Consider the following 27447-nt stretch of genomic DNA (forward strand, 5'->3'; position numbering starts at 1 on the left):
CTCTTTTTCAAAATCAGCCCTATATTCTTCAAGAATACAAAAAGTTTTACAGATTCCAGTCCATTTTTGGCATGATAAATATACATTTGCACTCTACCATTTCACTTCAGTGATAAAATTTTGTAAAATTGACTAGTAACCAATATTTCAAAGCTACGTGACTTATTTAAAGTTTCTAAAAAAATAAGCTAAAAACACATGCATTTGAACTCTACTCGCTTGGAACTCATAACTACTTAAGCAGGCTTTGTAAGTTACTCTTCTAAAAACGTTGACATCTCCTCTTGTTTTTCCATTACCTTCATTCCCTAGCATATCCCTGCCCCAGCAAACTGTGCCTTTCTCTTTATTTGAAAGAGGAAAACCAAGCAACACTGCCAGAAGCTCTGGAAAATAGCCCTGCCCTTGGTTCTGCACCTCTCTATCTTGTTCTCAGAAATGTCGAGGGCTCGGGGCTTTGGTCTTCTTTGGGGGACATTGCTGTATTCATTCACTGTATTGCCTTCCTGGTTTTGCTTATGGAATTTACTTTTTTTTTTAGCCAGGCTAAAAGGGTTTAGCAAAAGTACAGCGTAAATAATTTAATAACGGGAATATTTTAACCTATTTGGGAAAACAAGCTACTTCACACGCAGGTTCGCAGGCTGCTGGACATCTCAGTTCCCCAATTTCCTGCCCTTCCACTCCACCCTGTAACTCAGCTCTGGGCATTCAAAACCTCAGACTTCCTTCTGCTTGTCTACAGCCTTCTACCCTTTCACCTTATGCCTCACCTCTCCTAAAGACGTCCTTTGCCCCTGCTGCTCCTGTAATCTCTCCACCTCTCAGGATGTTTTCTGACTTCATTTATTCCCTTTCTAATCTTCACCCTATGGGTAACCAATGATCCAATTCTACACTGGCTTCTACTTCCAAATCCTCTGCCCCTCCGTCCTGCCATCCCCCTGAACAATCCTCAGCCTCATAGTCTGCAAAACAAAGTGTTAGTATGTCCTATGACCATGCCCTCAAATTCATGTTATCCAGCTTCAGCTGGCCTCTCTGCAGCAAAGCCACCCTTTTATTCTTCCCTCATCCCCCACTTTCCTGAAGCCTCCCACAATCCCCTCCCCCATCTCACTGAGGAGTTTACTTCTTTCTTTACTGAGGAAATGGAGGGTGTTCCCCATGAGCTCCCTCTTCAACCCTTTCCTTCATCTCCAAACCCCACCCTATCCCTCTCACTTCCTTTCACAATTCTCTGACAAAACTTTGGTTTGCCAAGGTCAGCCCTTCTGTGAATCATGGAAGGCAAGTCAAGAAATTATTAGCTTCTCTGCTTTCAGCTAGCAAATGTCTAAGCAACTGGAACCTCTGTCCCTAACCCGGCAGGCCTAGAGGCTCTGTGCTAGAGCCAGCACTAGCCCCTGGGAGAGGGAGAGGGGCATTTTCAGCAGGAGCATCAATGCCTCAGAAATCAGCATCCTACAGATCAGGGCTGGATGGTTGTCTAGACTTAAGAAAATGGTAGTAAGGTAGATAAGAAGCATAAAAGTATGTGTGCAGCTACATTTTTCCCCAGCCTGGTTGTTAAGTAAACCCTTACCATATTGTTTGACCTGGGCAGTAGAAGGCTCAGGGAAGGGCATTACCATCAGACTGGGGGCCGGAATGACCCAGTGGCATTTCCCCTGCAAAGGCCTTTCCATCTTTTATCTCATCTGCCCCTTCCCTCCCCCCGCCCCAGCACAAACTCGAGGAGGGTCTGCTTCCCCAGTGCCTCATCCGTTTCCTTCCAATGTGATGATACCCATCTACTGAACTTGACCCACAGGCTCTCTCCACAATGCCACCCTGGATTTCCTCACACAAGTGCATTTTATTAAAATACAACACTAACATGACTACATGTATATAACGTATATCAAACTTCTCAATGAGGGAGGCAGAAGGGAAGAAAAGAATTTAGAACTCAAAGGTTTACAACTGAATGTTAAAAATTGTTTTTACATGTAATTGGGAAAGGATAAAATACTAAATAAGAATATATATGGGGGGGCAGAGTCAAGATGGCAGAGTAGAAGAATGACCTCCAAGAGGCTCCGGCTTCCACCCTCCCCAATCCATGTAAAAGGGGACTCTGAACAAACTTTGGAGCTGCAGAACCCACAAAATGACACAGAGAAGCTAACCTCCCGCTGAGGACAGCCCGGCAGGCTGGCAGGAATCGGCCAGCTCAGCCCTCTGGGAGCCGAGCCCAGCCCCACACCAAGGCTTTAGTCCCAGGGCGGGCCTGACCAGCCGCAGGCCAGAGGGACTCCATATCAGCAGTAACTGTGGCCGTTTCCAGATTTACCAACACATAGATGTGAAGGACAAAGTGAGAGGTCAGTGCAGTCTGGACTTTGGGACCCAGTCCTGACTTTGGGAGTGCATGGGATTTTGCCCCCCAGGGCGAGAAGCCACTGAGACACTGGCACAGCCAGCCCGCGCCATGTGGCAGCTTCAGTTCCTAGCCTGCAGAGTGTAGGGGGACCAAGCACCAGTCTGAGGGGTAATCACTCTTGCTTTAACCTTCTTGGATCTGGATTGCAGTCTAGGGTGGAGGTCCTGGGGTGTGTGTTCGGCTTGCCAGAGCATGTGGAGACCTCAGAGAGGGCACCCATCTAATACCTCTGGCAGCTGAGAAAACCCCAGTTTTTGGGACAAAACCATCCCTGTCTGGTGGCAGAGTCCTACTGTGGCAAAAAGCCCAGGGGTCAAGTGACTGGGGGGCGACATGACCAGGAAAAGGAAACAAAGCAGACAGTAGATTCCAACATTAGACTCCTATTTTGGGGACAAAAATGAGCAAAGCATGGAACAGGAGGAAGACAGTGAAGTCAGAATTCCTACACCAAAAGCTTCAAAAGAAAATACAAGCTGGTTACAGGCCATAGAGGACCTTAAGAAGCAGATAAGAGAAGTGGAAGAAAAATTGGGAAAAGAAAGGAGAACAATGCAGGAAAATTACAAAATGAGAGTCAACAGCCTGACTGAGGAAAATAACACCTTAAAAAATAGACTAACTCAATTGGCAAGAGTCTCAAAAAGGCAATGAGAAGAAGAATGCCTTAAAAAGCCGAATTTGCCAGATGGAAAAAGAATCTCAAAAGCTCACTGAGGAGAATCATTGCTTCAGAATTAGATTGGAGCAAATGGAAGCTAATGACTTTATGAGAAATCAAGACGTTGTTAAACAGATCCAAACAAATGAAAGAATAGAAGGCAATGTGAAATATCTCATGGGAAAAACCACTGACCTGGAAAATAGATCCAGGAGAGATAAATTAAAGATTATTGGACTACCTGAAAGCCATGATCAAAGTAAGAACCTAGAAATCATCCTCCAGGAAGTTCTCAAAGAAAACTGCCCTGATGTTTTAGAAGCAGAGGGCAAAATAGAGATTGAAAGAATCCACCGATCTCCTCCTGAAAAAGATCCCAAAAAGAAAACTCCTAGGAATATTATAGCCAGGTTCTGGAATTCCAAGATTAAGGAGAGAATATTACAAGCAGCCAGGAAGAAACAATTTGAATATTGTGGAAACACAATCAGGATAACCCAAGATCTGGCAGCTTCTACACTGAGGGATCAAAGGGCTTGGAATATGATATTCCAGAGGGCAAAGGAGCTGGGATTAAAACCAAGAATCACCTACCCAGAAAAACTGAGTATCATGTTTCAGTGTAAAATATGGTCATTCAGTGGAATAGAGAACTTTCAAGCATTCTTGATGAAAAAACCAGAGTTCAATAGAAAATTTGACATTCAGATACAAGAAGCAAGAGAAGCATGAGAAGGTAAACAGGGAAAAGAAATCATTACTATTAACATTCTTACATGGAAAAACAATAATTGTAACTGATGAAACTTTTCTCAGTATGAAAATAGTTGAAGGGAATAGAAATATATATATATATATATGAGGGTATATGAGCATATGAATATATATGTGAACGTGTGTATATATGTTTACAGGTATACATAGATAGAAGGCACAGGACCAAGTTAATAAGAAGGGATGATACTTAAAAGGTGAAATTAAGAGGTGAGAGAGGAGTATAATGAGAGGACATGGGGAGAGACAGAATGGGGTAAACTATCTCATATAGAAGAGACAAGGGAAAATGGTTACAATGGAGGGGAAGAATAGGAAGGCAAAAGGGAATGGGTCAACCTTATTCTCATTGAATTTGGCTTGGGGAGGGAATGAAATACACACTAAATAAAGTATCTCACCCTACAGGAGAATAGAGGGGAAGGGGATGAAAAGGGGAATGATGGAAGGGAGGGTAGGCTGGGGGGGAGGGAAGTTGGAAGCATCCACTTTTGAAAAGGGACAGGATCAAAGTAGAGAATAGAACAAGTGGGAAGTGGGATAGGAGGGAGGGAAATATAGTCAGTCTTTTACAAAAATCTATTATGTTATTGTTTTGCATTAACTACACATGTACAACCTACACTGAACTGCTTATCTTCCCATTAAGGGTGGGTGACAAGGGAGGAAGGGAATGAATGTTTAATTCAAAATTTTAAAATCAAATGTTTAAATATATATATATATGTATATACACACACACACACACTGTTTTTAATACTATTTTACATGTAATTGGGAAATAAGATATACAGGCACTGGGGCATAGAGATCCCCTGGAAAAGTCGAAAGGGGTATGGGAGAAAATATGGGAGAGAAAAGATTGGAGGAGGGGATGTCCTGTGGGACTGCTATTTTGGGGCGGTGGGTAGGGGAAAAACAGGGAGAAAATTTGTAACTCAAAATCTGGCGGAAATGAATGATGCAAATCAGAAGTTAATAAAGCATTTGAAAAATGGAAAAAAAAGAAAAAAATAAAGAAAAGAATTTATATAAATAAAGCCTCAAAGGAAAAAGTATACAATGCTACTCCATCCTCTGCCCTTTTAATCATCCCCATCTTAATTCTTAAAAAAAAAGGTGGCACTTCCAGAGTGGCCCTGGTGTTGTGGAGCCCATCGCCATTGCCTCACCAGGGAGGCTGCTTGCCTCCTTACTTGTTACTGCCACTTTGTACACTGTACGTAGACAGCTGAGACCCTGGGCTCTCACAGCAGCTCCTTTCTGACACCTTCCCTCCTGGCACCCCTTGGCTATCTCCATAGCCTTCTCCCTGCACTGCAGCTCCAGGTTGGGGCATCTGCTTGGTGGACGTACCGATGCAGTTTTCTTTGCTTTTTGGGCTAAGGTCATTTTGCTTAGCTTTACAAAACTCTAGGCACTATCTTGCCAGTCCTTTTTAGATGAATTCTATCCTACATTGTTCCATGCTCACTTTTTGCTGTGGCGTGTATCTGCCCATGCCCGAGGCCCTCCAGGCCCCTCGAGGCCCTCCTTTCTGAGATCACCTTCCATTTACACTACATGTGTCTTGTGTCTTCATGGTTGTGTGTTCCCCTCTGGACTGTGAGCTCCTTGAGGTAGGGGCCATGTTTCTGTCTTTCTTCTTATCCTTAGAGCTTTAACGAGTACCTGGTACATGTGTAGTAAATGCTTAATAAATTCTTATGGACAGACTGACCCTGGATCATTGCAGAGCCTCCTATGGGAGATTCATGATTGCTTAAAAGAATTCAGCCCCACTGTGTACACAGAAAAGAAAAAATCAAACACAAGAAGTCTAGACAGATGGGGCACTCAGTTCCACAAGCCACATCTACCTTGGATAAACACTGTCTCATCTGCTGTGGGTAGGCAATGAATGGGGACTAGAACGGAAAAGGAGAAGAGTGGGCATGACTGCTTCTGGCAAAGTCTCCAAAACTTCTTCCAGAAACAACCCCCATCTTTTTAACAACAGAATTCTCCCGGTGATGCCTCATGACTTCAAGCCACAGAACTCATGGCCTCGGAAGATGACACTGTGAGTTGCCGAAAGGGCAATACCCAGGAGCAGGATGGGCATCGGAAGCTTTCACTGCATTGCCAGGAGAAAGGGGATAAATGATGTCATCGGAGAGATGGACAACAGCAAGAGGAGAGAAGTAAAAAAAGGGCTAATCTTGACAGACAGAATGGAAGCACTTCCAAGACACCGTGTACTACATAATTTATTTTCACTAATTTTTTTGGAAAAATATCCAGCTCTACAACCTAGCAATTAAAATGAACAATTCCCATGTATGTGTATACATGTTCTTTTTTCTTTTATGGAAAATGTCTTGAGCTAAAGCTGCATATATGCATTCCCTCATTTGCCACAAGGGTTAGAAATGGTACTTACATGAGATACATAGCTGATGGCAGACTGGGAAGATGGTAAGTTATTAGAGTGGGGTCGGGAAGTAGGCACTGGTGGAATTAGGCGCTGTTTCACTGAAGAACTTGGGGTGTGACCTGGACCCTGAAGTTCCTATATTAATGTAGATGTAGATATGGATATAAATGGGCAAAATATTCCAAATAATTTCTGGCCTTTAGAACACAAAGAATTATGAAAACCAAATGTAATTTTATGCTACAAAATATCAAGTACTATTTGAATACTGAACACTGAATACAAACGTTTTTAATATCACAAAAACAAAACCCCTAAAATTGACATGTTAAGCCCAATTATGGTAGATTTTTAAAATAAATTTATTTACTTTTAGTTAACAACATTCAATTCTACAATCTCTTGAGTTCCAAATTTCTTCTCCCTCCCTCTCTTCCACCCCTCCCCCCCATGGTGGCATGCAATCAAATACAGGTTCTACAAATACCTTCACATTAAACATTAGTCAAGTTGCAAAGAAGGATTATAATCAATGGAGTGAACAGCGAGAAAGAAGGAACAAAACAAAACAAAATACACAAGAGAGAGAGCAAGGAGTTTGCTTCAATCTGCATTCAGACTCTGTAGTTCTTTCTCTGGGTGTGCATATCCCTTTCTACCATGAGTCTTTTGGAGTTGTCTCATAACCTTGTATTGCTGAGAGGAGCCCAGTCTATCAAAGTTAGTCATCGCAGACACAATGTGTCTGTAACTGTGCACAGATTTCTCCTGGTTCTGCTCTTCTCACTCAGCATCAGTTTATCTAAGTCTCTCCAGGTTATCATAAAGTCCATCTGCTCCTCATTTCCTATAGCACTGTAGTATTCCATCATATTCATATACCATAACTTGTTCAGTCATTCCCCAACTGATGGGCATCCCCTTGATTTCCAATTCTTTGCCTCCACAAAAAGAGCTGCTGTAAATATTTTTGTACATATGGGGCCTCTTCTCACTTCTCTGATCTCTTTGGGATACAGCCCTAGAAGTGGTATTGACAAGCCTCTTATTTGTATAAAAGTAACTTGCTTTGAAAATTTATATTCTCCAAAAAGCAAAAAAAAAAAAAAGGCATGGGAATTAGAGTTAGACTAAAATATACATGGGCAAACATGCCGAGATGGCAAATTAGAAGCAGCAATCCGACTGAACTATCCAAATATTCCTCTCCAAACAACTTTAAAAACAATACCTCAAATTGGATTTTGAAGCAGAGATTACAGGCAACCTTCTGCTGGCATTCGGTGCAACTGGCACTGACAGGCAACTCTATTTCCCATATGTAGTTTGGGGTCACAGTTCCAGGTGGAAAGGAACACTTGTGGTTGGTCACAAGGGAGCAGGGGCCCCAGTTGCAGTTCCAAGGTGGAAAGGAGCCCTAGTAAGGCAGCTATAGAAGAACAGAAGACCTGGTCACAGTCCCAGAGTCAAGAGTAGCATGAGGACTTGTGGCTGCAAGGTAGCAAGGGCCCTTCCTGAGTAAAAACCAGAGTGCAGACCAGCAGAGCAGTGACCACACCACTCCCCACATCGCACCAAGTTGGAAGCAACAAAAACTTGCAGACACCCCCAGAACTAGCTCTGAAAACAGCAGAATAGCAAAGCCTAAAGCTTGGGACAATGCCCTTCCACCCCCTGGTGAACAGAGCCCTACTTTAACATAAAGTTCAAAGTCAAGAAATAAGCTTAGGCTGGAAAAAAAATGATCAAACAACTTAAAAAAAAAAACCTCAACCGTCAAAAGCTACTACAGTGGCAAGGAAGACCAAGATACAAACTAAGAAGAAAATGGCAATGTGAAACTAACTACAGCCAAAGCCTCAAAGAAAAATGCTAATTGGACCCAATCTCAACAAAATTCCTGGAAGAGTTAAAGAAAGAGATAAGAATGCTAGAGGAAAAAATGGAAAAAAGAAATGAGAGTGATACCAGAAAATTATGAAAAACAAATTAACATCCTGGTAAAACAAACGCAAAAAAATATTGAAGGAAAATGACATCTTAAAAAACACAATTGGCCTAAGGAATTACTTCTGCTACCAGAGGACCAACAATAGTATTGAAAATCTGTTCAAGGGGCAGCCAGGTGGCTCAGTGAGTAAGAGCACCGGCCCCAGTGTCGGGAGGACCTGGGATCGAATCCAGCCTCAGACACTCAGCATCCACCCAGAAACACCTGGCCGTGGAACCCTGAGCAAGTTACTTAACCCCGATTGCTTGGGGGCGGCCAGGTGGCTCAGCAAGCAAGAGCACCAGCTCCAGTGTCGGGATGACCTGGATCAAATCTGGGCACAGATACTCAGCACCCACCCAGAAACACCTGGCCATGTAATCTTGAGCAAGTTACTTAACCCCGATTGCTTGGGGGCGGCCAGGTGGCTCAGCGAGTAAGAGCACCGGCTCCAGTGTCGGGATGACCTGGAGATCAAATCCGGGCTCAGACACTCAGCACCCACCCAGAAACACCTGGCTGTGTAATCTTGAGCAAGTTACTTAATCCCGATTGCTTTAAAAAAAAAAAAAAAAGAAAGAAAGAAAATCTGTTCAAGAAAACTTTGCATTTTGTTGGTTTTTTCTCAAAGCAGGTAATTGTTAACTGCTGGCCAGTATTTTCTGGTTCCTGCCATTATTCCCATAATACTGATGTTACAGTCTAAAAGGCAGCTAGATCTTACTTTTAACTATACTTAATATAACTTGCAATGTCTGTAAAGGTTTCTTATTTTAAAAAACAGTGTGTATGTACATAAAGCACTGAAATGTGTTTATCAAACTATTTAAAAATGAGTATTTTTTCTATTTAAAATATTGTTTACTTTGAGATTTTGTTAACACATCCATTAAGGTTTGTGACTTTTTTTTTTGTAACAGGAGATTGTTTTTAAAAGAGAAGACAGATTTCAGCAAAACAAAATATAGTAAATTTTAATACTTGATATGTTACAGATGTGCAATTTCTATAAGTTGTACTTGTTTTGGAAAAGGTATAATGTTCTAATGATAAAAAAAAATTCCTAAGTGAAAAAAAATCTCCAGCATATGAAGGTATAAAAATGAATGAGAAAAAATGTATATTATTAAGTTAAGCTGTTAATTAGAAGAAAGACCTTACCTTTACCTCCAATGTATGCTGCAGTTTCAAACGGACTGATTCTTGTTCCTGACACCGGATAATGTCTTGACATTCTGCAAACTGCAACGATGCCTACAGTCAAATAACCACACAGGTATTAGACTTAACCTGGACAGTAAGCCAATTAATTTTTCAAAGTCTCTCATTATTAATAATTAATAATATATCATTAAGACATGGGAATTAGAGTTAGACTAAAATACACATCAGCAACTAGATGGTGCAGTGGATAGAGCACTGGGCCTGGAATCAGAAGGCCAGAGTTCAACTCTGACCTCAAACACTTACTACCTGTGTGACCCTAAGCAAGTCACTTAACCCTGTTTGTCTCCATTTCCTTACCTGTAAAATGAACTGGAGAAGGAAATGGCAAACCATTCCAGTATCTCTGCCAAGAAAACCCCAAATGGGGTCACAAAGAGAACAATAACAGAAATACACAAGGTGAAGGATGAAGAATGACCAGGGAAACACATAAAGGGAGTCACTCTCATTAGAGGGAATAGTAACGCATAATTAGAACTGCATAGATTTGGGCGGAATAGCATGGGGCACATCAAGGCATCTTGGGTCCTTGTAGGTACAAGGAGCCAATGCTGTTCTTCCACTTTAAATGGCCGAGTGACACTCAATGTTACTAATAAGACAGTGTGTCTCTTTGGTTACAGCTACCCCTCAAAGGGACCTAGCTCTCGGGGCATTACTTCCTTTATTGTGTTAGTCTTACTTCATGGAATCTCTTTAATCCGGTGCTAAATATTCTCCAATAACAGATGTTTATACAAGTTATCTAGGTTAATTTAGGCAACTTAATTCAGGTTACTAAGGTTCCACTTAGTCATATGCCTATTCTAGTATGCCATTATTATTAATATAATGAGTAGCATATGCCCTTAGTCGCCTGAACTAATTTTGGAAAGGCTCATAATTTTGTTACTTTATAGATTATACCAGGATAAATAATGATCAAGAAATTCAGTGAGAAACTATAAGATAAGCCAGCATGAACCCAGGCAAACAAACTAGTAACCTCCCCTTGTGACCAGAGAAGAGCCAAACACATAGGTAGCCTAAGGATCTGTGTCCCGAGGGACTAAGAGCAGAGCCCTCCCCCCACCTAGGGAGAAAACCCCCGGGGTCAGGATTGCACTGTGAAGATGCTGGAATCCACCAAGCCATCTGGAGCAGTAGGAGCCACTACAGGCAGGGTAGGACCTGTCCAGGGATCCAAAGCCCTGCACACTATTTCCTGAGACACTATACAGAGTCATGAAGTACCCAGGAACTGAAACTCAAAGAACAAAGTGTCCTAACCAAAGGAGGTGAAGGTCAGCACAGGAAGCCAAAAGAGCCAGGACAAGACCAAGAAGGGCCAACTATTCCACCCATAAGTGGAGAAGAGGGCAAAGTCTAGCCTGGGCACAATACTCTGAAGAAATATGAGAACAAACTGCAGGGAGAAAAAAATAACAAAAAAAAGTAAAACAGAAGATATTAAAAAACAAACTGACCCAGAAAACAGATTAAGGAGGGATAATTTAAGAATCACTGAAAACTATGAAAACCATGATATTTTTTAAAAGCCTCCACATTATAGTTAAATAAATCTTGAATGAAAATCACCCAGATTCATTAGAATTAAAGGGAAAAGTGAAGATATAAAAAAAATCTATCCATCACTTTCTGAAAGAAACCCAAACCCCAACAAAGGAAAGCCCCAGGAATGCCATAGTTCAAATCCAGAGTTCCTACATCAAATACAAAATGTTGCAAGCACCCAGAAATAATCAGTTCAAGTACTTAACAGCCTATCACACAAGACCTGGCAGCTTCCACTTTAAATGCAAGGGGAACTAGGAGTACAATAGTCTAAAAGGCAAAAATATAAGCTTAAACTAAGAATAACTTGCCTTGCAAAAACTGAGCTATTATATAATACTAGAAAGGGGAGGGGAGAAAATGAGCCTTTAATGGAATAGAGGAATTTCAACTATTTCAGATGAAAAACTCTGTTCTGACTGAGCAGAAATTTTGACATGTAAATACAAGAGTCCAGAGACATCAAGAAAAGCAAATATGTATAATTAACTGGAAAGGGCTCTATGATGATGAAGGGTTACCATTCTAACAGGGGTGAAGAAACAAGTGTCCTTTTATAGAATCTTCATGTCTTCATAGGTTAGTGAAGGAGTTAAATAAGAAAAAACACAAAACCTGAGAATGGATTGTTTTAATTCTGAGGGTTCCAAAAGGATAAAAGCAATAGAAGGTAAAAGAAATACATTAGTATATAAAAGAAGGCAGAACTTGACATTTTGCACAATTGGGGTGAGTGAGAAGACTTCACAAATATGGAGGAAGAGATGGAGGAAATGGGCATCATATGAATCTTACTGAAATGGACAAAGGACAATTGAGAGCAGAGAGAGAGAGAGAGGAAGAGAGAGAGAGAAAGAGAGAGAGAGAGAGAGAGAGAGAGAGAGAGAGAGAGAGAGAGAGGAGTAGAAATACATCAAACTCCACAGGCAAATTGAGGAGGATAGGAAATGGAGTTTATGGGGAAGGAAATATTAAACAAACAAAAAAACCTTCCTGATCCTGGGGGGGAAGAGGAGGGGAAGAAAAGTGTTAGAAACTATGGGGTCTCCATCAATTGGATAATAGCTGAACAAAGTGTGGCATATAAATGTAATGGAATATTTATTACACCATGAAAAACGATAAAAGGGATAATTTCAGAAAATCCTGGGAAGTATGAACCAATGCAGAGTGCAATAAATAGAACCAGGAGAACAATTTACACTATCATAACAACCACATCTCCAGGAGACCTATGAAACATGATAAAACATGTTACTCACTTTCTGATAGCCCAGCGATGTATACAAGATGCAGACATGTTTTTGATGTGGTCACAATATGAATTCATTTTGCTTAACTATACTCATTACAAGGTTTTAAAATTTTTTAATTGGGGTGGGGTTTTAAGGGAAAGAGGGAGTTAGCAAAAAGAAGACCATTGAAATACTTTTAAAAATACACAGAAGTTCTAAGAAGGAAGTTTGGAAGGAAATACAAACCATTCAACAGTTTTGAAAAGAGCGTGTTGAACTTAATATTTTTTTTTAAAACAAGCATTAAGAAATGGAGAATGATTTCATTGATGATCTTTTTGTGTCCTGTATGCATATGGAAATGTTCATTCTGGGGGTGTTTGTGTTCAGAATAAAAAAAATTTTAAGTTAAATGATGAGTTCAAATAACAATTACCTTATCAAGAGCCATTTCCATGTTAGCAACTTTTTCTTTCAAGCGACGCTCTTGGGATCTCAGGCTCTCCAGTTCCCCTGACATTTTGGTTTTTTCCGTTACAACAACGTTCAATTCTTGACTTAGTTTATTTTTCTCCTCTTTTAAGAAACGCTTCTCCTATGATTATAGAGAAGAAAGCATCTCTGGGATAATCTGACTGCTATTGCTAGATGAAAGAAACATAAACTATTGATTCAATGAAACCTAACTTTAATATTGTTATTTTTGTACTATTCAATTATTTATTTATTAGTGAGACTGACAGGAAGGAGACCATGTTACTATGGATTCATTCTTAGCTCCCTTTCTGCTAGCTAGCCCTAAGATTGTTTCTCCTAGATTAGTAAATATATTTGATGAATTTCCACTAAAGAGGTATTACCGTAATTATGTGTTTACATTAAAAAGAACTAATCTTCTCAGAAAGACATCCATCATACAAAATTTTACTGAAAGCCAATTATTACTACAAAAAACATGTCCTGCTGGGGCGGCTAGGTGGCGCAGTGAATAGAACACCGGCCCTAGAGTCAGGAGGAACTGAGCTCAAATATGATCTCAGACACTTAACACACACAAAAAAAAAACTAGCCATGTGACCTTGGGCAAGTCACTTAACCCCAGTTGCCCTAACTTCCCCCTCCAAAAAAAGCAAAAAAAAAAAAATGTCCACTTGACATCTTTTGCCAGTTGCCATTTTTCAAGACTGTACAAAACTGAAGACATATCATTACCCTAATTTGCACCATAATCACAACACCCAAATTTATTACAAAATGCAGAGACACACAAAATGCTGAGCACATTAGATTTTAAAATTGAAAGGGACCCTAATTAGAGAGTCCAATGACCTGAGTTAAACTCCTACTTAATTACCAGTGTTACCTTGGTCCAGTTGGAGTCTCCCCTCTCCCCATAACCTCTCTTCTGTAAAATGAGGATGTTGGAAGAGAAGGTCCGTCCTCACCCCACCCCCAGCCTCAAATCCTATGGTCCTATTTTGCATATGCAAAACTGAGCCCAAAGCAATTGAATGGTTTGCCTAAAGTAACAGGACCAGAATATTGCGGCAGAGTCCCCAGATATTCTGACTTCAATCTAGTTTTCTTTCCTCCAAGTCATTCAGACTTCAACATCGGCCACCAAGTGGGTCGATACCATATTCATCACATTTCAGTGGACAGAGGAGGGAGAGAGGACTATGAAAATTAAAAGAGCAGAGACACCCTCTCTGCCGCCATCTCTTCAAGTGTTTTTCCTTTTCGGATTAGGTAGGGCAGACCAGCCTTACATGGGGCTGGGAGTCAACGCATAGCCCCCTTCCCTCTTTTCTGACCAGAGTGCCTGCTCACTCTTGTGGCTCCTCTCCCTTGTCTGGGACAGGCAATGTCAGCAACCTTGTTAAAAGTTCCCGGAAGGACTCTCAATGGTGTCGAGCAAAGTGGGTTCCACAGGCAAGACCAAGGCACAGATGTGGAAAAAAGAAAAGGATCGGGGATGAGCAAAAAAGAAGAGGAACTGAAAAATAAAATCAATGTGTCAAGGAACCAGAGAATAGAGCCAACCGTTGTGCCGTGTGCTCTCAGTGGCACCACTTCTGTAGCCCCTGGCTTTGCACCAGCTCCCTCCCTCCCTGGAATAGGATCCCTCCTTCCTGTAGCCCCCTGCAGGCACTCTTCTTGAAGGTGCAGCTCAGGCAGGAGGCAGGACGAGCCTAAGGTCAGCTCAGAATCTCAGACCCGGGAAAGTGACCTTAGGGCCCCTGACCTGACTTGCTCCTGCCCTCGATGTCCCTGATAGCCTGGACACCCTCCAGTAAAGAAGAATCCACCACCACCCCGGCCACCAGCCTATTTTTCACTCTAGGGCACCTTCACTTTCCAAGAAATCTCCTCCCAACTAACTATTAGTAAATATTTTTTGCAATTAAGTTTTATGCAATTGGGTAAAGTTACATTTTCTGCTCCGTAAAACTCACTATTATTTATCACATTTTACAGACATTTAGAGCTTCAGTTTAAGGTAACACAAGAAAATGATGGTGTCCGGTAAAGCAAACACTTCGAGGTGATCGCTGACAGGATTTTACCAGCTTATTTTCGTTGAGCCTCCTTTCTTACCCCCTTGTATCTTTCGCTCGCGGGCCCCGTGTACTTGGGGCAAACACTCTCACGCTGTTGGTTTGTTTTTTAACTTCTCTCCCGCCTCATGGCACGTCAGAAGGCTGCGAGTCTAAAGGACATTAGTTTTTGTCATAGCAAAGAGTTACCCAGCAGTCACTGGGAGTTTTTGTGTGCTTATTCCCAAGTCCATCATCTTCCGCATCCATCCCATTCTCCGCCCTCATGGTCCTCCACCTGGGTCAGGAGCTGGTCCCTGCCCCCAGCCCTGTCGGCCCTCCACTCCGTCCTCCTCACCGCTGGCACAGGGCCGTCCTAATGCTCTGCTCTGAACACTTCCCTTGCTGTCTAAGAAGCTTCAGTGGCTCCCATTCCTCTAGGGTAAAACTCAGACTCCTCTACTTGGCACATCTGGCCTCGCTGATCTCAGAACTTGTGCTCCAGCCACACCGGCCCCCCTACCTGCCATTTCCCTTCCATGCCTTTGGTGCTCTTTCCCATTCCTCCTCAGCACTGCCCCTTGGAGAAGAGAGGCTCACCCAGCTACCACCGCTGGAGGTCAGGCCCGGAAGCAGGCAGCCAATTAGTCAGTCAATAAGCATTCCTTAAGTTCCTTCGGTGTGCCAGGCCCTGTGGCAATGGAGGTGACAAGGCCATACAGAACCGCACAGGGAATAATTACAAGTAAATCCAAAGGAGTTACATGCCAGGAAGCCTGGGAGGCACTGGCAGGTGGGGGGATCAGGAAGAAGGGGAGTCCGGGAGGGAGAGGCAGGCACTGGCAACTGGGGGGATGGGGGGCGGGCCTCAGCTGCCCCCTTAAAGGAAGAGAGCGAATGCAGGAGGCCACGGGAAGGAGGGATCTTATTCCAGAGAGAGAGAGAACTGTAACAATGGCAGGGAGATGGGAAATGGGGGAGGCAAAGTCAGGGCCTAGACCGTACCGTGTGAAAGATGGGGTCAAACAGGAGGAGACAGCTGGAGAAACAGTGTGGGCCAGTTTATGACAGGCCGAAGAGCTAAACGCGGAGGGTTCTATTTGAGCCTAGAGGTCTTGCTGCCTCCCCATCAGAGTGTAATGCCCTTCATTTCTATTTTGTACCCCCTCCCTTTCCATCCCTACCCTGGGACAAAATGCTTGGTAATTGATTGATTGACCTGATGGCACAGTGAATGGAGAGCTGGGCCTTGTAAGGGTTATGGGATTTAAAGATCTTCCATGCCCCATTGGACTTGCTGATGTAGCAGGAAGGGGCGGAGCAAGAGGAAGCGGAAGCCAAACTAGAGTTCCTGCGGTGGCTGGCGGTGGTGGCGATGGCGGCGGCAGCAGCAGAGGCAGCGGCAGTGCAAAGCCCTTTTTGAGCCCTTTCTGCTAAGGACTCCTGCTGAGGACTGCCAGGGGCCGGAGCTGCTGGGAGCTCGCTTCCCGGACGCTGGGTGGTTGCTGTGAGTGGGGAGAGGAGGACCTTTGCTTGAGGTAGCCTGTTCTGTTTTAAAGGCTTGAAAATGTGGGTTCTTTCTACTTTATCTACCTGTGCCAATGTCATAACTACTCTGATGGCTTTCACTTTATGGTTTTGGGACTCAGTCTTTTGGTATCTTAATAAATTTTCTAGTTTATTCCCCCATATGGCAAGCATGATGTAGTTTGTGATGGATAATTATATCAGCATATCTGTAATCTCCATAGGCATTGTGAATATGGCATTGCTGATACAGGCCTGGAGTCTAGAAGACCTGAGTTTAAATTCATCCTCATACACTTGATATTTGTGTGACCCTGGGAAAGTCACTTAACTTCTGTTTGCCTCAGTTTCTTCAACTGGAAAATGGGGACAATAACAGCACCTACTTCCTAGGGTTGTGATAATAGCTTGTAATGTGCCTGGCACAGAGTAGGTACTCTTTAAATGTTTGTGCCCTCCTGCTGCATATTTTCATTGATTAGGCCTTTGTTGATCTCCTTACCCCTTAAAGTATCTTGTAGTCAGAAGCCATCAGTAAGTTATATACACTTTGTATTTCTTCATTGATGTGCATGGAGGGATCTTTAGTAAAATGCATGCTCTGTGAGGGAAGGGACGGTTTCATCTTTGTCTTTCAGTTCCCAAGGGGATGTTTAATAAAAATTGCTGAATTGAATTGTGTTAGGCTCAGTTCCTAAAAGCACTAACTGTAACATGTCAGCAGTTTCTAACACTCTGATGAAATGAGACAGCAACATACCTCATCTTCCTAGGAACATAAGTTTACTAAAAAAAAAATTTCTTAAAAATTAGAATTGGCCAAGTGGAAGCTTAATGACCCCAGGATACATCAAGAATCGAAAAGTCAAAAGAATAGAAAAAATGGAAGAAAATGGGAAATATCTCATCGGAAAAACAACTAATCTGAAAAACAGGTCAAGAAGAGATCATTTAAGAATTATTAGACTATCTGAAAGCCATATTCAAAAAAGACTAGACAACATCTTTCAAGAAACTATTAAGGAAAACTGCCCTGATACCTTAGGACAGAAGGGCAAAACAGAAATTGAAATATACCACTGAACACCTCCTGAAAGAAATCCCGAAATGAAACACAAGATTTAGCAGCTTCCACATTAAAGGAATGGAAGGCTTGGAAGATGATATTTTGGAAGGCAAAGGAGCTAGGATTATAGCCAAGAATAACCCACCAAGCAAAACCCAGTATAATACTTGGGTGGGGGGAGGTGGGGGGGGAGGGCAGAGGGAGAGAAAGAAATGGACCTTTAAGGAAACAGTGGACTTTCAAGTATTTCTGATGGAAACACCAGAGCTGAATAGAAAATTTGACATTTAAAACAAGACTCAAGCAAAGTGAGAAATTATGATGAACTTAATAAGGTTAAGCTCTTTACATTCCCAAATGGGAATATTAAGGGAAGCAATGGTCAGAAGCAAAACATACTTCAAAATTAAATGAATTACAGAAGGAAATAGTAAAACTATACTAGTAGGGGACCTTAATTTATCTATCTCAGATAAATCTAACCATAAAATAAAATAAGAAATTAAGGAGATGAATAATAGAATTTTAGAAAAGTCAAATATAAGCTTCTGAAGAAAACTGAATGAGAATTGAACAGAATATACTTTTTTCTCAGCTACACATGGCACCTTCACAAAAACTGACCATGTATTGGGGTAGAAAAACCTCATCAACAAATGCAGGAAAGCAGAAATATTAAATGCACCCTTTTCAGCTCATAGCAGAATAAAAGTTGCCTTGGAAACATAAAAATTAATTGTAAATGAGATCATCTAATCCTAAGGAATGGGTAGGTCAAAGAACAAATCATAGAAACCATCAATCATTTTATCAAAGACAATGAGATGACATAGCAAAATTTGTGGGATACAACTGAAGCAATACTTAGCTGTCCATTCAAATCTCTCACCGCAAGTGAGCTCTTCCTGCTTCTGTCCCTAATAAAACAGATCCCCAGTCAGTACAAAATGTGCTTTTATTTTCTGAATTAAGGTGAGGAAGAACTTGGAATAACGTTCTCACTTCTAGAATATGAAAAAGCACTTATTTTTCCCAGCGTGAAGCAGCTCTCAGGGTGAGCCTGCCCATTTCCACAAGAGGTCTTGCCTCACCTTAGATGCGTTTCTCATGGCCTCCTCCAAAAACTGAATTTTGCTCTGCAAGGCATCTATTTGTCCTCTTTTGGCAGTGATTTGTTTCTGCATTCCCATTGCAACTTTCATGGCTGTAAAAAGGAAGAGCCAATTGCTTACTTATTGATAAACATTCTAGTTAGGCAACTATGTTTTCTTTGAAGCCATGCTCAATCGAAAGCTAAGCTAAACTTATAAAGGAAGGAGACAAGGTAAAGTGCTCGTGGTTACAACTTCTGAGGGCCTAAAGTCAATGGGTCCCCATGGGGGAGTGAGAGGGCAGGAAGGAAAAAAGGAGGGAAACAAGCACTTAAGTCCCTACTACGTGCAGAGTACTATGCTAAGTACTTTACAATATTAGCTCATTGGAACCTTGCAACAACCCTAGACAGTAAGTGCTGTTATTATTCACATTTTACAGATGAGGAAATTGAGGCAAGCAGAGGTTAAATTATTTGTCCAGAATCACAGTATGCTAGTAAGTGTCTGAGGCTGGATTTGAACTCATGTCTTCCTGACTCCAGGTCCAGCACCACATAGCTGCCTCTAGGAAGGCATGGTTTCCCAGTGACAATGGATAGGGGAAATCCAATAACCATTCTTTGCTTTTGCAAAAAAAAAATAGTTTCTTTGGTCCAATGGAACATAACTATCTTGTAAACTGTACAATGATTTAAACTTTTTTATGTCTTATAGAACTGGATGAAGAACAATGATCAGACTCACAGCTATGGACATGCACGTATAAATAAAGGAACTTGGATAAAAGGGATAACTTGTAACTGTTCATCAAAATGATTTTCCTGGGTCAAAGTGACACTACTATATAAGAAATCTACGACAATGTCCAGTATATGCCTTAAGGTTCCAGTGACATTATAAACCATTCGATTTTCACTGTCCTGGTTACAAAAAGATCAGTCACTAGTGTAAGCCTGGGTGTGTGACTATTACTGTGTAAAATGATAAGTGGGCCTGGCTGAACCTTCTTATACCCTAGGACTTGAAGATGTGGAAAGGGCATTACCTTTCCAAAACCTAATTGAAAACATCACTTAGAAAGCTTAGTTTTGCATCATTATAAGTAGCCTGAACCATTATGTTAATCAAAAAAATGGCCTTTAAAATAGTACTTTTTGCTTAGAAGAAAACTTAGGTACAATCCAACTGAGAGCTAAGAAACAAACAAGGAAAATATATGATCCTTTAAATACAAAAGAAAGGTCTTCGCCTATGGTTCTTTAAATACCTTTTGCTTGATTTTTGTTTTTGTTAGGTTTATTTTTTTTTTGCTTTTTGGAGGGCAATTGGGGTAAAGTGACTTGCCCAAGGTCACACGGCTAGTTTTTTGTGGCAAGTGGCCAGATTTTGAGGCCGGATTTGAACTCAGGTCCTCCTGACTCCAGGGCTGGTGCTCTATTCACTGTGCCACCTAGCCCCCCCGCTTGATAATTTTAAAAAGGCATTCAATAAATGTAGGATACCTCACTTAGCTGGTCAAAGCCTTCAACATGATCACTATGAGCTGGGTGGTTCTGTTTAACAGATAGTAATGCGGATGGTAAGTGGCTTTCAATGGGAATTTTGTTAATGACCTCTCAATTCATACAATTACCAGAAATTAGTGAAAAATAGGGAACTTATACTTGATTTAGCCAGGTGTAATTTGGCCATCATATGCACTTTTTAAACTTACAGGTCATAATGCTGTTACATAACCATAAGCTAACTCTCCAGGCCAGTCCATTAACTTAGACAGATTTGGCTGAATTGGGGTGAGGAATAGGTGGGTCTGGGAAGATGCCCAGGGTGCATCATCACCCCATCCTGCTCGCTTCTCTGGATTTCCCTTCTTTGTACTTGTATCCCCAGTGCCTAGCACTTAATACATAAAGACCTGACTTATGGGTTAGGCCAGCAGCTCTACTCCCAGGACTTGGGCTTTCCTGCTTGTGGCCCAGCTCCAAACTCGTACGGAGCTCACAGTAGGCACAATCCACATGTGAGTAATCCAAAAGGTACCATACATTCTTTATAACTTGTTTTATTCGTGTCTAGTTCTTTTCTATATAAAGAATTGGGATTTGGAGACTTCAGTCAGAAATGACCAACACAGCCAGAAAAACAATAGCAGCAGCTGACATTTGTATGATTACCTCAAGGTTTACAAAACCATCTAAATCTCTTCTCATGTGCCCCTTAGCACCTCCATGAGGTAGGTTACACAATGCAAGTGCTCTTAGTCTCCCCACTGTACAGATGAGACAGCTGAGGCTCAGACACGCCCACGGTCCCAATAGCAATGGGCACTGCCATATTCAGACTCGGGCCCCCCGACTCTGGGCCCAGGGGCCCCTATGCAGGCTTATTGGTTTTGTTTCTATAATGCCATGAGAAGGAAGGTGCCCCCACTCTTGGAAGGTGCTCCCTGCCCAGGAGGAGTGGAAGCCCGGCCCTGTAAAGACCCCTGCATTTTCCCTGGGCCCCCTCACTGATTCCTGTGTGTCTGAGTGCCTGGAGGCAATGGCGGGGCTGGCGAGCCCTGTCCCCTTTGTGAATCTAGACCTGTGGAATCAAGAACAGAAGAAGAGAAAGAACAGCACCTGTTGTCTATAGCATACCATGGCCATCGGATCCTTCCATTGTCTTTAAAGTATTTCTGGTTTGCTCCAGCTCGGCCTGTGCAGACTTCAATTGCATTTTCAGCTTGTTTGTGGTGCATTCCATCTCTTCACTCTTATTCCGATAATTTCTTTTTAAAACTTCGTAGTCCTCTGCACAATATAATACCAATTAGCTGAAGTTGCCCTACGCTGTCCCCCTGTCACAAATGGAGCTTTATCCCAGCTAATGAAAGAAGACTTGTCCCATGGACTTTGCTTGCAGATGAGCATATTAAGGGACATTATCTTGTGTAACTAATGGCTAGCTGGGAACAAAAGACTGCAAACAATTCTCGGGTTATTAAAGCTGACTGAACTTGAACTTGGTACATAAGTTTATACCACTTTGGGCAAATCCAAGGAAGCTATTCGTTCCCTGCTCTCAGACACAATGTATTTCTGGAGGTCCTCTGGGAAGGTAGGGAACACCAGAAGGCAAAACAAACAAACAAAAAAGTACCTAATGAACTAATATTAACCTGCCTGGTTAGACACTGAGCGGCAGAAATCACTGCATCAGTGATGAGAAGGGAAGTCTAGGCCTCACTAGGAGGTGCCGAATGAGGGGACAAGTGAAAGACAGTGAAGGGGGGTGAATAGATGAGAATCTGGGCTTATCAAACACTATGGGTCATTAAGGAGAGAGACTTGTGGCTGACAGAAGATTTCTTGGCTTGATACAGAGGCCTCGTCAGAAAAGGCTGGCTTGACCCTCTAGGTTCCCCTAAATGTGACTGTGTTCACATAGATGTTTTAAGAAACACAATAGGGGAGGCTATGTCACAGTGAATAGAGCACCGGCCCTGGAGTCAGGAGGACCTGAGTTCAAATCCGGCCTCAGACACTTAACACAAAAGCTAGCCGTGTGACCTTGGGCAAATCGCTTAACCCCAATTGCCCTACCTTCCCCCTCCCAAAAGCAAAAAGAAAAATGTAAAAAACAAAAAAAAAAAAAAACACAAGGGATGCCTATACTATGTTAATCATGGAGTGCATTATTTTTCTCCTCCCAACTAAGGATCCTAGGGCTTTCCTTCCAAGAACTTTCCAAAAAAATGAGGCTGCACCAAGTGCCTCATTATTAATAAACAGTTAATGAAATGGTAGGACTCACTGGGCATGAGTTTTTTCCTCATGCTGAATTTTATCGGCTGAGGCCTCTGAATGAAGTTAAAACGTGGTGAGTCCAAGTCGGGTAAGCACCCAGAACATAGCAGGCTCATGTCACAAGCACGGTGCTATGCATCAGAAGTCCCTGGGAATGACCCCCGGTACAGTAGCATGACCACTGGCCCTATTGTCTACCCCGCCGGCCCTGCCCCGGGCCCCTCCTCCCCGCTGGCCCTGCCCCAGGCCCTGGCAAGCGCCAGAAGCCGGGATCGCGGCTCAGCCCAGTGGCCGGCTCTGGGCCATACCTGAAAGGCTGCACAGCTCGTTCCGACTGCTCTTCACCTCGGCCAGGAGCTGGTCCCGCTCCTGCTTCATGTCTTTCACTGCACGGAGCCGCTCGGATCCCGCATTCACCAGCTTCACCTTTTCAAGCTCCATGTCACTCAGCCGGGCTTCGAGGTCCCGGATCTTTGAATCTTTCTTGTCTTTTATAATCTAATTGCATGAGCCAAGACAAAGGATTCAGAAGCGCATAGCTGTGCATACACGTGTTCAGAATAACCTTGCTGAGTCGTTTCAGTTCCGTCTGACTCTTCAGGACCCCATTTGGGGTTTCCTCAGTAAAGACACTGGAGTGGTTTGCCATTTCCTTCTCCAGCTCATTTTACAGTTGAGGAAACTGAGTCAAACAGGACTAAGTGACTCGCCCAGGGTCACTCAGCTAGTGAGTGACTGCGGGGCCAGCTCTATGCACCGAGTCACCTGACTGCCTTATTTAACCTTACTTAAAGCGTTAATCGAATGGACAAAATGAAAAGACCAGGAAGCCCTTGATAAAAACCCTTAACAAGCAGCTGCAAACGACACGAATCAACTCAGAACCCCTTCCTGCTCCTTCTGAAGAAAAGCAGCAGCACAGAAGAAAGTCGGGGAATCTGGAGTCAGAGGACCTCGCCCCGAATCCCTCTCTTGACGCCGGGTTTCCCGCCCCTCAGTTTGCTCCCTGGCCGCCCAGATGACGGGTCTATGAATTTGGAAGCCGTGGCCCTTCGTGGGTAGCTGCACGCTAGACCTCTCTTTGGAGAGGCGGAGGAGTTCTCCCTATGGCCAAGGATAGATAGCTATCCCTTCCACAACTAGACTTTCCCGATCTTAACTTTGGTAAGAAATGACGTGGGGATTTGGGGGGAGTCTTGCAGAGGTGGCAGACAACACAGAAAAAAAAATAGAACTCAAAACTGCAGAATTGTTGTAAAAAAAAAAAAAGCATTTCGGAAGACTGGCATCATACAAGAAAAGATCCTTATACGATTTCCTAAAGGAAAATGAAGGTGAAGGGCTTACTCCTACGGATTTTACACAAATTTCCCAGATCATGGGGGCGCCATACCCCTAACCCCAATGGTGTGGAAGGGATAACTGTGGATGCCCAGAACTGTACTAATTCCTTACGGGCCATCCATCCCACTTTCCCAGTTTCTGTTGGTGGAATTGTCCTTTTCCCAGTTACCCGGGCTCAAGAGCTCAGAATCCTCTTTGGTCTCCAGTCCCTTCCCCTTCCCTCACTGCTTGTGTCTGGTTGGCTCTCAGATGCATGTCTTCCTATCTCAGAATGCTTGTGCGGGCCTGCTTCCTTCCATGCCCACTGCTATCATCACCCCATCTCTGCCCGTACACTTCCCTCTGGCAGCAGGCTGTCTCCTAAGCTTGTCTTCCTGTGGTTCCATCCTATCATTAGATCTGATTTTTAAGAAACATCATCCTACCACACCCTGCCCGAGAACTTCCAGAAGTACTCTACAGTTGGGAGGCAGAGGCTCCTGGACCATTTGGCAGACTGGGAAAAACTAGGACCACGTCTCAGAATCATTCTTAAACACAGGTAAGTTACGTAGTTATCAAGTAAATCACTTAACCTGAAATATAGTTATCAATTTTTTTTCTTAAGTTCATGGAGCCCCATGTCTACACAGTCAGCCACACTGGTGCATCACACTAATCCAGCTGTCTTGCTTTCATGCTTCCACTGCTCAAAAGTTGACTCAGGAGACCATTTTAATGGAACAGAATCACGTACCTTGAATTCCTGCAGTTCTAGCTTCTGATCGTTGATCTCTTTCTCGAGCTGAGTTTTTTCCACCTGCATGGCCCCAGCTGTCCGGCCATGCTGGCCCACCAGCTGAGTCATGTTCTCAATCTGCTGGCGCAGAATCTCGATCACCTTGTCCTTCTCCACCATCTGCAGCTTGAGGGCCTCGCACTCCGACTGCACGTTCCGGAGGTGGTCCCCTTCGTTTTTCAGGTGCTGGAGCTCCTGTAACTTTAAGTCAACCCTAGAACGCAGCTTGGTGATCTCCACATTGGTGGCCTCAATGGCTCGCTCTTTCTCTTGCAGAGACAGTGTTAGGTCAGACACGGTCCTCTCAGAACTCTCCAGGGTCATCTTCTTGGAGGTCAGTTCTTCCACGACTTTGCGGAGCATCTCTTTGGTGGATTCCAACTGAGCGGTCAAGGAAGACACTTTCTCTAGGCTTTCATTCTTCCCCTGAATTGCTGCCATCTGAAGGTTGACAGAAAAGAGAGCTTCGTGGATTTGGGAGCATGATGAGGAGAGGCAGGCAACATGGTCAAGTGTAGGGATCTCTGACTCCATGTAAGTGAACTATGAATGGACTCAAGTATGGAACAATCAGACTCAGTCTGCTCTAGGGCTTAGCTCAGATAGAGAAGAGAAGTCTGGCAGGGGCTAATTTCAAGTCAGTTTGACAAGAAGGCTGCAGAGGGCGTGATAACATCATCAGGGTCTAATGTGCTGCTGTTCCGGGGTGGAAGGTTCCTTCCCTCCGAGGAAGTTGTAGAGGCCAATTGGAACTTCAGGCCAAATTCTAGAATGTGTTATTAAAGGAGTGTGGAGTGAACTAGAAAGAAGCAGCCATCACAAAGTGCCCCCCTGGCCTCCCACCGAGAACAGGTCTTACAACCCCATTTCCTCTTGTTATTGGGCTACCAGTCTCAGAGATCAGAGGAATGGTGGAGATAATTTATCTGGAGTTTAGCAAACTACTGCACTCAGGTCTCATGCTATTTTCGTGGGGAAAATGGACCATGTGGGCAGGGCAGTTAGATCGAATGGTCCTACCCCAAAAGCAGCTTTCATTAGATCCATGTCACCTTGGAAGGAGACCTCCAGGGGCATGCCCCAGGTATCTGGGCTGTTTAATATGTGTAACGATGACTGGGACAAAAGCAGAGATGGAACGCTTACCAAATTGTGCGGATAACAAACTTTTAAGAAGGACAGCTGATACAGTGGGAAATAAAGTCAGGGCACAAAAGAGTGCAATAAGCTAGAACGCTAGAGTGAGTCTAATAACAGAATTTAATAGAGAGAAACCCCACCCTCTGATTCAAAAAATCAGCATCACGGATGCAAATATGGGAGATTACAGCTAGATGGGAGTTCATGAGAGAAAAGACCTGGGATTTTCCATTAGACTGCAAGTTCAATAGCACAAATATAGTCATTAAATTCTTTTTTCAACTGTATTAAGAAAGCTGTCCATAGCCATCAGGACCAGGAAAGTTCTGTAGCCCTGCTGCACTCTGCCTTGGTTAGGACCATTTCTGGACTCTTGTACTCAGTTGTGGGGGCCACACTGAAGAGCTAGAGAATGTCCAGGGAGAGAAACACCTGGCCTCAGGAGGATTCATGGAAGGAACTGGGGATATTTAGCTTAGAGAAGACATGGGGTTGGGGAGGAGGGAAGAACATTATATTGTCTTCAAGCACTTAAAAAGGCTTTCAGGAAGAAAGGGATTTGACTGGTTTTGCTTTGCTCTGGAGAACAGAACTAAGAATCATCAGAGCATTTTCCTAACTTTTAGAGCTTTATAAAAATAAAAGGGGGCTGCCTCCCTGAGGACTCCAAGCAAAGGCTCAATCACCTCTTGTCTGACTGTTGTAGAATGGATTCCTGATAGGACCAGGCTTGGAACAGATGTCTCTAAGGTTCTATCTGGCTCTGACTCTGTTGCAGGATCTGGCCCTGACCATTGTGTGAGCTCAGAATAAGTTGGGTAGTGAGTGTTGGCAGGACTTTGGCAATAAAGGGCACAACCCCAACCCTCCCCCAAAAAAGAATCCATCTGGGAAAGATCTGTGGTCATCCAGCCCCCCAGGGCCAAAACTAAAAGGCCCCAAGTTCTTTTTACAGAGGATACAGAGCTTTCATATAGAAAGGCATGATCCGTATAAATCTGTAATTTAGATAAGTCTTGCCAGTAAGCTCCCCAAAGTTAAGCCCAAAAGGAGTCAGGCTGTCACCTCTTTTCCAGGAACCCCCCAAAGGAGGGTCAGGCAGCCGTGCCCGGAGGCCTCACCTGGCGCTCCATCTGCCCTTGGCACTCAGACTTCATGGTTTTCACCAGCGTTTCCAGACGCTGCACCTCCATGTTCCTGTCATCCAGCTCCCGTCGCAGGTGGTCGATGGTGATGCTGTTGCCAGTGTCTCTGTCCCAAAGTCGCTTGTTTTGCTCCTTCTCCAAACTTAGCTCCTTTTCCCTTTTGTGTAAATCAGCCTACAAGAAGGGAGGGAGGTCTGCTTTTAGCTCACAACCACATTCAACAAATTCACGCTTCTATTTTTCTCCAATGAGCCTCTGCTACCTCACAGAAACTTTTTATGAGACTCAAAAAAACCATTTGCATCGACTCATTTGTCATTCTGACTTGATGTACCTGATTTGTTCCTAACCATCTGAAAAAGAGCTTGAAAAATTTCAAAAAGGCCCCCAAAATATGACTAGCACGTTGGAGAGTTTTTTTAAGGGACAATATTAACATATAGCAGCAAGGCTGATGTGACAATATCATATTCTTAGGTCATGTTAATTTGAGTACAAAAGTAATGCTTTTTAGCCACAGGAGAACTCTTGGAAGCTTTGGAGGCTTTGGGAGGTCTGGCCATTTTGTATCTTACCAGGTACTAAAAAGCAAAGTTCATGTTTAACTTGGTAATAACTATAGACATTTTCCACATATACTCCCCTAGAACCATAATAAAGGATCGCTAGTTTAAGGCATGTTGATATTAGCTCACTGGGCTGTCTCCCCAGGGGAGGGTCTGCGTGGGATTGCAGCAGGTTTCCAA

At 43.2% G+C, this 27447-nt stretch overlaps 1 protein-coding gene across 1 annotated transcript in view; it reads right to left on the minus strand.

Annotated features, from left to right (window-relative positions):
- The window catches only part of CCDC158 (coiled-coil domain containing 158), a 94557-nt gene that overhangs the window by 25910 nt on the left and 41200 nt on the right, over positions 1–27447 (minus strand). Inside the window, exons 11-18 of the mRNA XM_069092199.1 lie at positions 26678–26875; positions 24375–24857; positions 22603–22792; positions 21146–21298; positions 18504–18616; positions 12719–12877; positions 9428–9520; positions 6283–6411 (exon numbers count right to left, since the gene is read on the minus strand). Coding sequence (XP_068948300.1) covers positions 6283–6411; positions 9428–9520; positions 12719–12877; positions 18504–18616; positions 21146–21298; positions 22603–22792; positions 24375–24857; positions 26678–26875 — 1518 coding nt within the window. The remainder of the gene's footprint in view (positions 1–6282; positions 6412–9427; positions 9521–12718; positions 12878–18503; positions 18617–21145; positions 21299–22602; positions 22793–24374; positions 24858–26677; positions 26876–27447) is intronic.

Source organism: Petaurus breviceps, unplaced genomic scaffold (assembly GCF_028583685.1).
Source record: "Petaurus breviceps papuanus isolate PSGF00001 unplaced genomic scaffold, PetGlider_PUasm1.0 126, whole genome shotgun sequence".
Taxonomy (NCBI): domain Eukaryota; kingdom Metazoa; phylum Chordata; class Mammalia; order Diprotodontia; family Petauridae; genus Petaurus; species Petaurus breviceps.